At 47.5% G+C, this 15,995-nt stretch overlaps 1 protein-coding gene across 1 annotated transcript in view; it reads left to right on the top strand.

The window, feature by feature from the left end:
* The window catches only part of MMP17 (matrix metallopeptidase 17), a 110,274-nt gene that overhangs the window by 80,303 nt on the left and 13,976 nt on the right, over window positions 1–15,995 (top strand). The window contains exons 3-6 of the mRNA XM_065417884.1: window positions 300–426; window positions 11,960–12,243; window positions 14,945–15,121; window positions 15,259–15,358. Of these exons, the coding sequence (XP_065273956.1) occupies window positions 300–426; window positions 11,960–12,243; window positions 14,945–15,121; window positions 15,259–15,358 (688 nt within the window). The remainder of the gene's footprint in view (window positions 1–299; window positions 427–11,959; window positions 12,244–14,944; window positions 15,122–15,258; window positions 15,359–15,995) is intronic.

Genomic DNA, 15,995 nt, shown 5'->3' with positions numbered 1-15,995 from the left:
GAAGAGCATTCCCTTCTAGGTCAGGGAGAGATTGAAATGGCCGCAGGCGTGTTTTAAGGGGAACATTATCACTGCTGCATTGCCACCATTTGCCTGATAAGCCCACCGCATTGCACGAAACCAAGGTGTCTGTAATGCTCATTCCCTCCCTCCCCTGTGCTCCCCTCAGTGTCGTAAGGAAAGGAAATTAATATTTTTACCACCCGGTTTCACCCTCTGAAAGCGGAGACGTTAGACCAATTTCCATCACAGTATTTCAAGGTGCTTTCTTTTTATGTGTGTTCTTCTTTGAAATCTAGATGAAGCTACACTGGAATTAATGAAGACACCTCGTTGCTCTCTACCTGATCTTGCTGAGTCAGAGACCAGAAAGAAGCGGCACACTCAGGCCGTGACAAAGTGGAATAAAAGGAACTTATCTTGGAGGTAGGCATTCATCTTTCACTATTTCAGTGTCACAACAAGGAATCGATCATAGACAGAGCTGAGTTAAATCAGGCTGGCAATGAGGTGGAACGTGGCTGTGTTAAAATGTGTTCTTTCACACTCCCAGACCCCATCAAGCCAGGATTTTAAACTATTCTTCGCACCTGCCCTAGTTGCAGTCTCAATTCCCAGTCCTACAGCAAACTGCAATAGCAAACCCATATCTGATAGATCTGACGCAGGGAAGTAGCTGGGTTTCTTTAGCCAAGTTGCAGCGGTTGGGAGCTTATTTGTCTTGAATGCTTTGGGTTCCCGGCTTCCCTTTGTCAGACTCCAGCAGGTTTGGACCCGCGTGGATTCTCCTCCTGGTTGAGAGAGGAGGATGTATGAGCCTTTTTTGGACCCACAGATGATCTTTTCCCCCACCCCTTTCTCTCCCTTCCTTAAAAACCATGTGTAACCCACAGCCACTCAGTGTGGCATTGTGTCTCCCTCGAGAGGTTGAGGAGCCTGCTACGGCCTTTGTTAATGGAGTCTTTTAGCTGAGGCAGCGTTTAGATCCAGAAGTCCCGGGTTCGAGCTTTGCTGTTGATAACCCACCCTGGGGGCGTGATATTACACATATGGAATGCTCTTTACCTGTCTCCCCCGGTGGAGATTGGAAGCCTCGTGAGCCTTTTGGGACCCAGGGATGATTTCTTTCGCTTTCCTCCCCCACCCACCTCCTATTCTCTCTCCCCCTCAAAGACTATGGATCATGCTGACTGTTCTTCAAACCATGACCAAAGAAAGCTGGATGCTGCTTTCCCTGCTCATTTGACTTGCCTGTAAGGGGTTGCTGCAGAGTCCAACTAGCTGATCCTGCTATCCCAGAAACACGAGCTTGCAGCTTGTCGAGAACTCCCTGTTAATAAGGTCCAAGCTGAAAGGCACCAAGTCAGATGTAAACTTTGAGTCCACACGTATTAGTGTAACCACTAGCTATCTGGAGGAAGCCCATTCAGTAATAATGTACCTTGACACAGCTACTGCAGTTGACAGGCATTGAAACGGTGACATTAGGTGGAAAATTGCTTTATTTTTCAGTATTATCCAATGGGGATCTTATTTTGAGGGATGATCTAAATAACTAGCATTTGGCTGTTAATTTCAGCATAAAAAGCTCGTGGAGAGATTCTAAGAATGGGACCCTAAGGTGTTGCTATTAATTAATTCTTAGTGATCAAGAGAAGACCAGTGGGTAGAAGAGTGACCTCTTCTGGTTACCCAATATAAGAGCCCAGAATCATTTGAGACCTGTCTGCTTAAGAGACTACCTTACCCCTTAGCAGTTAAGATGAGTGACTGGGGTTCTCTTGATGTCTGTTCCAGAGAAAGAAATTCTCTTTGGGATGAATCAGTGGAGCTTTCTGCCTCTGACATTCTGCCAGACTCTCAGGGCCAGACCCTCAGCTGGTGTAAATTATGGAGCTCAGGGCCGGCTCCAGCTTTTTTGCCGCCCCAACCGGCGAAGAGAAAAAAAAAAAATAAAGCTGCGATCAGCGGCTGCTCTACCGCGCCGCTTCATTCTTCGGTGGCAATTCGGCGGCCGGTCCTTCCCTCCAAGAGGGACTGAGGGACCCGCCGCCGAATGGCCGCCAAAGACCCGGACGTGCCGCCCCTTTCCATTGGCCGCCCCAAGCACCTGCTTCCTGCGCTGGTGCCTGGAGCCGGCCCTGATGGAGCTACACCAAAGGCTCTGACTCTGTTTGGTGACCTTCATGGCATCTACCAAAGCATCCTGGTACTGTGAGTCACTAGCACCAGGTTAGGGTGGGGAATGTAGAGAGGCAGTGGGCCTAAGCCAACCATTCAGTTGACTTGACCTGTCTGGCACGTGTCCATTTCAAATTCATTATGAGGTTTTGTGATGCGTCCGCAAAGGAGTCCATAAAAAGACGTCACTGGGTTTGTGTCTTGAAATGGTTTAATGTTGGTGGTATAAAACTCCCATCTCCTGATAACTGGGTTAGACTTTTTCGCCGCCTTCTGCTCGATTCCAGTGGTCTGACTTATGTTCAACGGAGCTGTGTTTTATATTTGGAGGTTATCTAAGCATGGGAGAAGCTATGGCCACACAGGAATGGTTATATGGTATTTATGCCCAACACTCAAGCCTGGCATTAAAATTTACCAGCCCAGGCACAAAATTCACTTGCTTTTACCATGATGATTGAGGATAATGAAAAAATGCTCATGCATCCAAAGAAATGGTGAGGCAGGATAAACAAGCCCGTGGGATTTGTGCGAGGCTGCCCCACGGAGGGGCCTTTGGACTCCCCAGAAAGGGGCATCTGATATATTTTGTGATGATGGAAAAGCAAAGACATCAGGTTTAAAATGTGGAAACAAGATTTGAAGGTGATGCCGGTAAATCATGTCTCTCTGTGATTTATTCTCTGGTCCCTCCCCAGGTGCCTCTGTGCAGCCAAACCCAAGCAGTTAGAGGTCTCAGAATAGTGGGATAGGTGCTGCATACAATTGTAGGTCCATACATATGCGTCCTTCCAAGATATAGCCCACATGGTAAATTTCCAGCAGAATAAGACATACAACTCACCCTATTTTCAACAAGCTTTTGGCTGGAAAATGTAACCTCACATAGTTACCAAGACACTCAAAAAGTGTAATGCGCTCAAGCTGGGAATGAAATAAGTTTGGAATTTATTTCTGATTTTTTCTGTTGAAATGACTTGAAAAACAATATTAACTGGAGCCCTACTTCCCATGGGGTAGCTCTATGGATCGGGCAGGGAAACTGGGGATGGGCTGTGGGGTAACAGTGCCCTCTGCTGGTGCTAGCCAAAGTTAATTCAAATGTCAATATGGCACAAGAGAGGGTTCATCATAACTGATAGAAATTAGAGAAAGGAACAGCGTATGTTATCATCTGCTGCCAGTTTCCTGAAGGATATTCCCCCCTGATTTTCAGCCTAAATGTCCCTTTGTTTAATATCATTTTATTACTTCCAGTTATACCTTATTGAAGGACAACTCATATAGGGAGTTTCCATAAGGAACTGCGATTGTTGCACTCTTCCCATAATGCGTTACATTTCTATTGCACTTTGCACCAGTGCTGCACAATGAGTTAGTGATCAGTGATGAAAGGACTTGTGCTAACTTAGAGGGACTGTATGGGCCCAAAGAGTTCAAGGTGTTAACATGACTCTGTTACTGTCTAGCACTGAGCAGGATGAACCAAGGTTTGAGGTCTGGTATACGCAGACTGTGGCCTGTTTAGTACCATGGCAAGCACACTGCTAAAGTTTGGAGATTTATGGGTTGGGATACATGAAAGAAAAGGAGCTAAAGCAAGTTTTAAAGTCCTTTAAAACTGAAATGGAATGATTATATAAAACAAACTTAACCAAAACCTATCAACGTTCTTTTTTAAAAAGTTAGTATTTTATTGGACAACCTTTCTTGGGGGGAGGGGAGAGAGAAAGGGGCTAGTTTTGTTGCTTAGTTCTGAGATGTGAAGGATGGTGTCATGACCCATGGGGGGGGTCTCAAACCGAGGCCCGTAAGGGTGCTGAGAGCAGCCCCACTCCAACACTCCACCAAGCAGGCTGCTGAGATTAGCGTACCTCAGATACACAAAACCCAGCCCCAGTGGAAGGCTCCGCCCCGAGGTTTGATTGGCAGAGTCCCAGAGTGGCTGATTGGCCCACTGGCCCTACTTAATCCAACAGCAGGCACAAGAAACCGAACTGGGCTCCACCATGCTGTGGACTGTGTGTGTCCTTGGCTTGATGTCCTGGCCTCTGACCCGTGGTTCCCAACCTCCAGTTTGTCATCTGCCTCTGGTTCCCCCCTGGTGGTTCTGATCTCATGTTTGTCTGCTGCTTCTGACCTGGTATCCTGACCCCGCCGACTCTTGACTCCTGTCTTGCAGCCTCTGGTTCTGACAACTAGGTCTGGCTACCCACCATCCAGCTGTGACAGATGGTCACTTTTTCTCTGCTTTTGACAAACAGAAAAGTGTGAGGGGAGAAGAGACAGGATAGTAAAGATGGAGAAATATGGTTTTTGTTGATATTCTTGAGGTTCTGGGTTGGCAGGTCAGCTGCAACAGCAGTTGCTCTGGGTTCTGGCTCATCTCCCAGTCTGGGGTCTGGGACATCATCTGACTGGACTGGTCTCTCTCAGGCTGAGCAGAGCTGCATGGGCTGTCCTGTCTCATTGTGCTGGTGCCGTGTGGTAAGCCGAAACAAGAGAGAGACAGAGAGACACATCATAGGAGGAAAAACAGTGGGGCAGAAAGGAACACGCAAGGGAAGGGGAGACAGAGCAGGATCTTGTGTTTCTCTGGCTGGAGTCTTTGCTGGTACGGTGGTGATGGTCAAGTGTCCCTGCTGAGGTCTGGGCTTCATGATAATGCAATGATTTCCAGGGTCCAAGGGCAAAGGGCAAAGTCCCTGAAGTGGTGTGGAGGCCTGACAGCCTTCCTCTTCCTCCAGAAATCCCAGTCAGTCCGTGGCCCCGCACTGAAAGAGAGGTGATGAGTGGAATAGTCCATCCTCTCATTATTTGGCCTACCTAGAAGATCTAATTTTCAACGCACCAGTTTTGGTTCATTGATTTCCAACCCCATGCTTCTCTTCATAGATTCCAAGGCCAGAGGAGATCATTGTGAACGTCTGCTCTGAGCAGAATGTACTTTCTTTTGTTTCCTGGGCATGATTGTCACACAGTCTGTCAGTTATGTCAGTAGGTCTTTTTGTTTGGACTAATTCTGTTTTTCTGTCTCCCTTCTTCCTTCAGCATTTATTGTGATGTGTTATTGGAACATTTTGCAAACTTTTATTCACTTTCCCACAGTTGAGCTCACAATTAGGGTAAATTTGTAGACCTAGTTCTTATAAGAGGACTCTGAAATCTTCGACCCTGGTTATAATGCTGTGCACTTTGACAGCATCTTGTGACACTTCACAAGTATCCATTAATTAATCCTCAAATACTCCTGTGAGGCAGGCATTATTATCCCTATTAAACAGATGGGGAGACTGAGTCATGGACAGGGAACTGACTTGACCAAAGTGGCACGGCTGGGAATCGAATCCAGGCGTCCTGACTCTTGATCTCCCTGCTCAGCTGTGACCTTGCTTCCCTCTGGGTGTCAGTGATGACAAAACCATAGTGTTAAAAGTTAATAAATTATGTATGGCCCTGATTTTTATCCTCCTGTAAATACATAATCTCCCCCTCCTATTAGCAGACTGCTATCCCAGGCGGTGCAATTCTGAGGGAATGTTGCACTTTTGGACTAATTAAAAGTTATTTTTTAAATTCAATTTTAAATACATTAAAATAGTTCTCCATGCCCACTGAAGGTAGGACAAGAAGCAATGGGCTTCATCTGCAGCAAGGGAGATTTAGGTTAGATATGAGGAAAAACTTTCTAACTACAAGGGTAGTTAAGATCTGGAATAGGGTTGTGGAATCCTCATCACTGGAGATTTTTAAGAACAGGTCGGACAAACACCAGTCAGGGGTGGTCTAATTTTGCTTGGTCCTGCCTTAGCGCAGAGGGCTGGGCTTGATGGCCTCTTGAGGTCCCTTCCAGCCCTGCATTTCTATGATTCTGCTCAGCTTTGGCTTCCTGTTCCAGGGGGACACCCAAGGAGAGCAATAATCACTCAGAAACACACTGTCTGTTGCTTCTTCCTCTTTAAATACAGGGCACCTGACAGCAAAGACAAGCCGCCAAAGCCCAGATCTATAAATTTACCAGGCTTTAGCCCACAGTAGCCGAAATGTCACCCCTGTCTAATCCATGCTAAATGTATGAAAAGAGACAGTTTTATCGGGATTTGGGAATACCCTGCAGCATGTTATTTAGGGGAGAGGGCTGGGGTAATGGAGTGTTCACTCTTAAAATTCTAAATGAAATAGGATTCTCATCTTCAAGATATCGCCATGACCTTTCACTTCTAACGGTGTCTGCCCCAGTTGCTGCTAGCCAATGATCATTAAGTCTGGGACTTGTGGAGACCCATAGTTCAGTATTCTTTGCATGCAATTGAATGCACACACCAGGGTGCATAGTCTGCGCAGGCCTCACCCAGTTGCACGTGCAGATGGCCATCTAGGCATATAACTGGTGACTTGCATGCACCGAACAGAGATGAGGGGTGGAAAGGTAGCTGAGAGAAATGACTTTCCGGGAGAGGTGTGAAAGGAGGAGAGAGGCAGCTCATTGCACGAAGAGGCTGTTCCAGGAACAGGGGGCAACCTAAAACATCATAGAATTGCCCAGGAAGCAGGACATAAAGGGGAAGGGAGAGAATGGGGCAGGAGATGGGGAGGAGGGAAGCGACGCCATCCAGCGGGAAATAGAACACAAGTGTGAGAGAGACTGGAACCCGGAGCAGGGCTGGCCCGGTGGCTTCTTTAGCAGTTTGGTGCAGCAGTAAAAGAAAGAGAAGCAGGCACTGGAAGTAAACAAGGCAAAGTCTGCCAGGAATAAGCCCCGCCCCCACTGTCTCTCTCACACACCTGCCCACCAGCTCATGTCTCCATCAATAGCAGTTGTTGCCTCTCTTATTTTCTCTCTAAACGTGCTGGTCTCCTTCAATGCACTTAATTCAAAATCTCCTCTTTGCTGGGCCATGGCGTTCGAGGCAGCAGGGCCAGAGGCACAATCAAAGGAAGCCGCTACAAGCCCAGCAGCACAGTCCATTAATGTGCTACTTGCTCTCCTGAGTCTTCCGTGTTTTCTCATCCTGGCTTTGTTGGCCGAGTTTGGAGCAAGCGCTGAACAGCTGCTGATTTCGCTGCAGCAGCAGTGGGGCGCTCTCCAAGGGACGTGCAGATGCGTAAGCCAGCTGCTCTGAAGTACCAAATAGAAAGGTGAGGCAGATGCCAGCAAGCTGGAGTGAGTTCTCAGAGGCTGCAGGCTTTATAGACATCACACGCCACAGACAGCACCTGCACAGCCTATCGCAGCACTGTCTGAACCCCGTGGAGCAGAGAGTAAGTGCCTCACGTGGATGGGACTTCTGCTGCAGGTGCTATAACTTACAAGGAGAAAGACCAGCTTCTGTGGCATGCTTGTCTGCTCTGTGAGATAGCAGTGAGTGAATGCTGGGACAAGGTTTGCGAAGAGCTGTAGTTCAAGTACAACCCCAAATCTCTCTTGGTTTCATCCAGCACAGCTCCTCCTTTCTCAGAATGAATCCAGGATGGCTTGCCTGGGAACCAGGCAGTGACGTTTTATTTTACCAGCATCTTTCCCCTAGAATCAGTTATCTCCCGTGCTGCTGCTCATTCTGGAGCCGGAGGATGCCTTCTGGTCATCTATTTGTAATAAAAACAAAATAACAAAAGTAACACAGGGATGGTGCGAGGCTGAAATCACTAACCTTTGTGAAGGGCTGTGAGATCCTTGGTTGAAAAGTGCTATGGAAGCGCAAAATATTGATAGCAGTAGTTTGCAGCACTGTTGTGAAATATATTGTGTTTACCTCTCTGTACGCAGATCGCCCAGCCAACGACCAGGTGGAACACAGTGGAATGAATGTGGCTTGTTGTGCTGCTATTGCTAAGATCCAGAACTACTGGGGCATTGTACGCTCTACCGAGCATGACCTCTAAGCAGCTGGGAAAGAGTCCTTTTCTAGTCTTAGACTATGAGCATATACATTCTCAATTTACAAAAAACAAACCAACCCACCCAGAATCAATGCTTGTTTATCAGGCAATCCATAGTCTGTTATGTTTGGTGATTACCAACATTGAATTTATTTCTCTCTAGCTTTGGAGTTGCCCAACATGAAGGAGTGTTTCATTAAACAGGAATTGATTTTTCATATTGCACTAATATTCTTTCCCTTTCGCCTTCACATGAAAAAAAGAACCCAGACACCAAAATAATGATTAGAATGGACACCTCCTGAGCTCAGGCAGAAATGTGTCAGTCACATTTGGATCTGTTTATTAACTGACTCAGAGACAGACTCACTAAGGGATGGACTGGCTGTGGTGATTTGTAACGGGCTGTGGCGCTCTTCAGCTGTAGGTCGCTGGTTCAATTCTTGTCCATGCTACTAGCCCTTGGCAGTCTTTAGACTGAGAGGACTGTCTGGTGACCCTTGTGAAATGAGTTAGTCGTGTCAGGCTGGCTCCGAGTGGACGTGTCTGCAGCGCACTGGCTGACACCATAGCAAATTGGTCTGAGCTGGCCGTATCGTCAGAGAGGCGAGAAATGCAGCATAGCCAAGGCCTTTAAAAGTGACTAGTGATTTGGGGTGCCCAGCTTCACACACCCTAAAGAAGCCTGATTGTGCCACAGTGCTGAGTACCCAACCTCTGAAAATCAGGCCCTTTCATGTGTCTCAAGTGAGGCATCCCCAAACCCCTGGTCGCTTCCAAAAATTTTGGTCAGTGGGAGTTGAACAACCCTCCTGTCCCCGTCGGTGGACATATCTTGTCATCCCGGAGGCATGTTGGTTGCAGATGGAAGCGGCTACAGCCCCCTGCAATGACTTCACCAATCTAGCTTCCTCATCTTACATTGTCCTTGGATCATTATCTCTAATCTCTCCCCCACCCCATTACCCATTTCTAAGAAGGGTTGGAGATAGGTCAGAGCCTGTTCATAGTTATTCAGTTGAATCAACAACTAGTGAATAAATGCAGATGACCATGACCGTAAGAGCTTGTCTACACTGCCTAGCCTTGGGTGGTGAAGCTGTGCCAGCACAGCCCCCTAGTGGAGATTCTGCATAAGCTGGCAGAGAGAGCTCTTCTGCCAGCATGGCTATACCGTCTCCCCGAATGACTTTAGCTATGCCAACGGAAGCACTCTTCTGTTCGCATAGTTGTGTCTACATGGGTTTGGTTTTTTTGCTGGTACAGATACGTCAGCTAGAGGTTGTAATTCTTCAGTGGAGGTCCTGGCAGTTTCCCTAACGTAGCCCCCAGGTGAATAGGTATGATGGGAGTTGCCTGACATGCGCATTAGGATGCTAAATAGTTGTAAGGCAGGAGGCGAACTCAGATCTTGTGGTGATTGTGACAGTGGAAGAAAGCCTTGCAAATGGATAATGAGCGGGAAAGCAAACCATCAGCTGAATGAAGGGATAAATATTTACAATACAGAGCCCATTCGGAATTAATTAAGTCACTGCAAATGAATTTTTTAACTGGATCCTTAGAGTTGAGTACAAATGGATAATCTCCTAGTTCCGGAGCCTGTGGGTCCAGAAGATAAGGGATTTACCTGCATTGCCCAAAGTGAAATAGTGTAAGAGTTTGCAATGACTTCTCCCTGGCTATACTGTATGACCACTAGGCTCACAGAGTTGGAATTATATTTGTCCCAGCTGTTGTTCCATTCGGTTAAAATTTTAGTTTGCTTCTCATGTCCCCAGGTATAGTATCCCATTTGTATTTAGCATCGCTTCTCTCCTGCCCTGTACGCTTACGTTACTGTCACACATCACAAGGCATTTCTGTGTGGTAGCTTTCAGCTTGAAGGCCTGTCAAGAGGCTGTTACCGGCAAGAATCCTAATAAAATACAGCATGTTTAGAGCAGGCAAACCTATTCCCTGACTTGTTTGTTTTAAATTGGGATGTAATGGCACATGTCTGTAAGGTCCCTTTTCATTCCCCTCACCCCCATGAGAATACACAATATTTTTTTTGTAGGACAGCAGTAGCCAAGGAAACCATAAGATTGCCCGGCTGTCAAAGTAGCAGTGGAGAATAAAACTGTCATTCCGCAAGGAATCCCCACCAGTTCATGAAGAAAATCATATTGTTAATGAATCACTAACCCTAATAATTAAAGGGGCCGTGTGGTTTAGTGAAGAGGGGCACTGGACTGGGAGTCAGGAGACCTGGGTTCAAGTTCTGCCACTAACCTGCTGTGTGGCCATGAGCAAGTCACTTCACTGCACTCTGCCTCAGTTTCTCCTCCCATTGTTCGTCAGGTAATTTTTTTCAATAAAGCCTAAGTGACTTAGGTGCTTTTGAAAATGATACTTAGGCTCCTAAGGCATATAGGCATTTATGAAAATGTTATCCATCTCATCTTTTAGACTTTAAATTCTTTAGGGCAGTGACTGTCATTAACTTTCCCATTGATTTCCATGGAGCAGCTTGCAGGATTGGGGTATGTGTAAGGTTCTTGGGGCTAGGGTGACCAGATGTGGCATTTTAATCTCTAATAACGTGTGTGCCTGCACGTAGTTATTTATTCAACTCCCATTGAATGTGAAAAGGGACTAACTTTTCTAACTGCTGCAGAAAAGAAAACCCCCATGTCCCTTCCTAACTGGACGAAGGAATAGCTGGAATTCACACAGTCTCGCCAGTTTTACATGGTTCCACCAACGTACTGTAAATTGGTGACTGATCAATTAGTCACTGTCCCCCCTAGGGTCTGGAACCTGCTCTCCCTAGGTAGCTGTCCCTGGCAGCCTCTTCCCTCTATTAGCAACAGGCTGAAAACACATCATCTCTTCTATTCATGAGTGTATACCATACCCATCACGGCAGGATCTTTGTTAGAGGTGAATTTTAATCTTACCCCTGTGTTTATACTGTGTAATGGTTTAATAGTGGATGCAGTTCTTTGACCTGTGTTTATACAAGAGCTCATGCTAGAGGATCGTGATGATCCCTTCTGGCTTGGAAAATCTATGAGTCTATGAATATTAAATGTTTGTTTTTCTTTCTTGCCCTGACTGCTTTAATTGTTTGGGCAGCTCCCTGGGTGCCTTGGTCGGTGTGCTAGTACCCTAGAGATAAAATCACCATTATTATTGGAGGGCAGAACGTGTCAAAACATTTCCAGCAGAATGATTTTCCCTTGGACAGTACTGGTTCGATGAAACTTTTGCGCAAAGTGTCATTGTAGATTAAATTTGACCCCCCAAAATCGAGACATCTTGTTTCAATAAGATCAAAGCGTTTCGTTTCAACGTCATCATTTCAGAATTTATAGTTTGTTAAATTGATTGTATTCTGATTATTTTTTATTTTGGTTTTGCAGGAAATTTCGGAATTTCCACTTTCGTTCTGCTTTGGGATGAAAGGAAATTTTGAAATGTTCTGCAGAACCGAAATGTTGAGTTTGATCAGCTCTACCGAGGGCTATCTGTGAAACACCGCCCCTTGCGGAGTAGTGTTCATTCTTGTATTTTCCATAGGATGTATCTACTGGGGGGTAGGGAGTGGGGTGGGGGGCCGACACAAATTCACACAAAGTTTCCCGGGTCTGACATTCCACCTAGTGGAGGGCAGAGGTGGGAGAACCAACAATAGAGTATTGTGTATGTAGGTGATTGCCAAGCTATGGTCCATGGACCTCCAGTCATCTACAGAGCCCTTTCTGGTGGTTTGCAGAATAGACTGAGGATTTGGGAACTGAGAGGAGGATGAGTCCTGGAGAGGATCGTGAAGCGATCGGCAGAATGAAAGAGCTGTACAGCCTCTGATATTGATTGTTATTTTCATATCCTTGGTTTCTCTTTTCTATCCCAGAGTCCGCACCTTCCCCAAAGAATCCCACCTGGGCCATGACACGGTCCGCGCCCTCATGTACTATGCCCTGAAGGTCTGGAGTGACATCACCCCGTTGAATTTCCACGAGGTGGCGGGTAACAACGCTGACATACAGATAGACTTCTCCAAAGCGGACCACAATGACGGGTATCCCTTTGACGGGCCTGGCGGAACGGTAGCACACGCTTTCTTCCCCGGAGACCATCATACCGCAGGAGACACTCATTTCGACGATGATGAATATTGGACCTTCCGATCATCAGGTACGTCAGAGTAAGAGAGTTGGAGCAGAACTCATGAACTCCCAGACCCTCCCTTTGTAAATATTTATGTCTCTGTTATGGGCACCCTTTGGGTTTTGGGGTCCTGTGCACATCCCTCGGGGCCCCAGAGACCTCTGTTCACTCCCTTATGTCCCCAAAGGCCAGTAACTTTTGTCCATCCAGGGGTCCAAGTCAGGTAGGAAACTGTGGTAGTATTCCCATTTCTCCTCATAATCCCTCACTTGCCACACGTACATAACCCAGAGTTCTCATCTGCCACTCCCACAATCCCTGTCTCGCCCCATCCTGCTGCTCCCTGCCATGGGGTCTCTGAACTAGTAAGTGATGAGGTTGGTTGGGCTCCCTTTGAGTTCACAGGACTCCTCAACCCTGCTCTGTAGAGGCTTCAGTGGCAAAGCTGTGAATTCTCTGGCACCAGAGCTGGCATGCAGAGACCAGCTAAGAGGAAAGCACATGTGTTCTTCCTCCACAGCTGCAATTCAAGCCCTGCTTCCACTAGGGTGACCAGATGTCCCGATTTTATAGGGACAGTCCCGCTATTTGGGGCTTTGTCTTATATAGGCGCTTATTACCCCCCACTTGCTGTCTGGTCACCCTAGCTTCCACCCAGTGAGATCTGTAGGGATCTGCTTGCAAAGCCCATCAGCAACACTCCTACACTGTGGAAGAATGAGGAGTAAATAGGAGCCCACTGAAAAATAGCTCTTGCCCACTCACTTCCCCCCTCTACCTTCCAGTCCTGCTCTCCCAGACAGACTTTGCCTTCAGGTTCACGCCTGCTCTTCCCCTCCTGGCCCCACTAAATGACCAGGGACTTGAATCTCCTCTACTTATTGTCGTCAATGTGCACTTGTGCAAAGTGGGCATAAAATGCTACCAGGTCAGAAGGATGCTTTTCCACCTACTGTGCACAGGTGTCAATGAAGGCACGAAATGCATGGCAGTGGGGAATGAGATCCTTGATCCCTCACTGACTCTGCAGCTTTGCCACACCCCCAATAGAAGAGTTCAGGTCCCAAGGATTCTGCCCCAATTCCCCCGACTATAGGGCAATCAGCTCCCCACAGCCCCCCACTAGTTGGGGGATGGAGCTGGTGGTGCAGAGCCAGGTTAGGCTGAAGGCTGCTGTTCTCAATGGCCAATAACCAGCTCTCCTTCTCCCAGTAAGAGAAGACAGGGCAACGCCAGCCATGGCTTAGAAACCAATGATACTCTCTTCCCTTAGGAAGTCAGGGCAAAGGACCGCCAGCTCCACCAAATTAAGGCATTTACCTTAAGGCAATAAGAAGTTCCACTTAAAATGCAGTTTCAGCCTTTCAAGCCCAGTTTCAGTAAGTGGAGAGCCTTTGAAAACAAAGCTGTGCAGGCCAGGGCTGCAGGCCAGGGATCCCACAAGCTTCATCTTAGTTGGATTTTGACAGAATGTGACTGCTCCAGTCACCAGCTGCTAATTTTCTCATCATGCCACCTCTCCTGCTGATGTCCCAGTGGTTTCTGCTGCCTGGGCTTAATAATTTCATTTAGACCTAATCTTCCTCCTTGAAATTGACTAATATTTTCTCTCTCTCTCTCTCTCTCTCTCTCTCTTTCTTTTTTGGTTTGGTTAATCTGATTTCTCTCTCCCACCTTGCTCCTCTCTGTCCCCACGTTCAAAAACCAGAACCCCCAGGAGAAAGGACCTGGCTACCTTTCAATGCTGCATCTCCTGCAGCTAATGTTACTATGGACAACCTGAGTTTCAGACCTCCTCACAAAAGCTGCCTTACCACAAGCTGCCCCGTCCTCTTCCCCTTGCACACTTTTTTGCACCAAGCCCTTTACTCCAAACAGTTTGTTCACCGGCCTTTTCCTCTTGCCCTGCCCATGCTCAGACTGGGTCATAAAGGCAGCCCTGTGGACACATACACTGACATCCTCCCAATCCATTGGGCCACACTACTTGAGACCCCAGATAAGCTGCAGTGGTGTGGACAGTTGCTGTAGAACCCTTTAGTGCTTTTTCGTAAGGGGAACTGGGCAAACAGCTGAGATTTCAAGACAGCTAGTCAGGCAGGACTATCTGCTGCCCGCATTAGCCACAGGGTGCAGAACCTGATTCAGAACAGCCACGTCATGTCTGACGCCACTGCTATACAGCTGCTAATAAAGGCAACCTGTGTGGAGCCTGTGACTCTGTGTCTCGTGACAATGAATCTGGGGCCCTCCAGTGTCCCTGTCCCAATACTGAACAAAATCCTTAAATTGGCCTTATCTATGCAGGGGCCCCAGAGCTTCAGGGCCGTGCTACGTTAGGTGCAATGCCGAGGCCAACAGTACAGCGGGTGGGGATATCCAGCTGGCAGTGACACCTGCGCTGGCAGATAGGGCAGTGCTGGCAGATATCCCCATCCGCTCACTGTTGGAATTAAACGCAGGTACTTTGGCCCAATGCTGTAGCGAAAGCACTTCCTGTCTGTAAATGTGTAGACCACTGAGGGCCGTCTGATCAGAGACTGCCTCTTCCAGGGAGCTGCCCGCTGATCTCCCATAGACTCTTAGTCTCCAGCTCCAACCATTCGACCTCAGTCCCTCACACTGACACACATGTGCATGTTGAAGTAGACGCCTGAATGCCCACCACCGCCCAAAGCGTGATGAGCATGCAGTGTTATTTTGATGTTGATGATGACTTTATTTTCAGATGCCCATGGGATGGACCTGTTTGCCGTGGCAGTCCATGAGTTTGGCCACGCCATCGGCTTGACCCACATCTCTGCCTTAGAATCTATCATGAGACCCTATTACCAGGGACCGGTGGGGGATCCCCTGAAGTATGACCTGCCTTACGAAGACAAAGTCAGAATCTGGCAGCTGTATGGTTAGTTCATGCCCCCATGAGTGGGTTTACGCTTCACTTCATCAGCAATGGCTCACAGAGACAGCTCTTCTCCGGGATGCACTGTCTGGCTATTGGGGGTGGTGTGCCCTCTAATGCTTCCTTGTCTTTATTCCTAGGAGTCAGGGATTCTGTGTCCCCAACAGCCAAGCCTGAAGTAACCAAAACTGACGACCACCCCGTTCTCCCAGAGCTGCCAGAGAACCGCTCCACTGTGCAGTAAGCAGTATTGCCACATGGGTGTCTTCTCAGACCATGGGGTGGATACTTCCCTTCAGCTGTGGTTGCAGCAGGGAGTTAAAGCCAGAAGAAGTGGGCAGAGGGGTGACTCCAATACATGTCCCCTCCCCGCCCAAATCATGGCTAGTTACCAACCATGGGGTTGGGGATTTTCAGATTGGGAAGGGGAAGAGAACCAAAGGAGCAATTTCTACATACAGGCCTCGCTCTCATGGGGACCCACTAGATTTTTGAGTGTAGAATCTGAGTCCAGCTCCAGAACAGCCTTGTTTGCTTGCTCGGGGTAGATGTGTGAAGCGCAGAGGCTCCTAGCAAGAACCTTTGAAGAATCATGTGCGGTGCTTTCCCCAAAAGGTGCTAATTCTTCCAGCCTGGGAACCACTGAGGTCCAGTTCATTCTGGCCACTGGTGTCCTGTTTGCATTCTTTGTTACTACCAAGCTCTGTGTAATGTGGGTCCAGAAGAGTTAAAAGTGGCCCAAGGATAAAACCAGTGTGGGTAAGAAGCTTAATGAGATGTTAATTCAGGACTAGAACATAAATAAGGAATTCAGGGTGTGCTGGGGGATTTTGTAGAAAGGGAAAAGTGCTACTTATTAAGGAAAAAGGACAAGATG

This window comes from Emys orbicularis, chromosome 16 (genome assembly GCF_028017835.1).
Source record: "Emys orbicularis isolate rEmyOrb1 chromosome 16, rEmyOrb1.hap1, whole genome shotgun sequence".
NCBI classification, from domain to species: domain Eukaryota; kingdom Metazoa; phylum Chordata; order Testudines; family Emydidae; genus Emys; species Emys orbicularis.
This window is presented reverse-complemented; position numbering and strand designations above follow the sequence as displayed.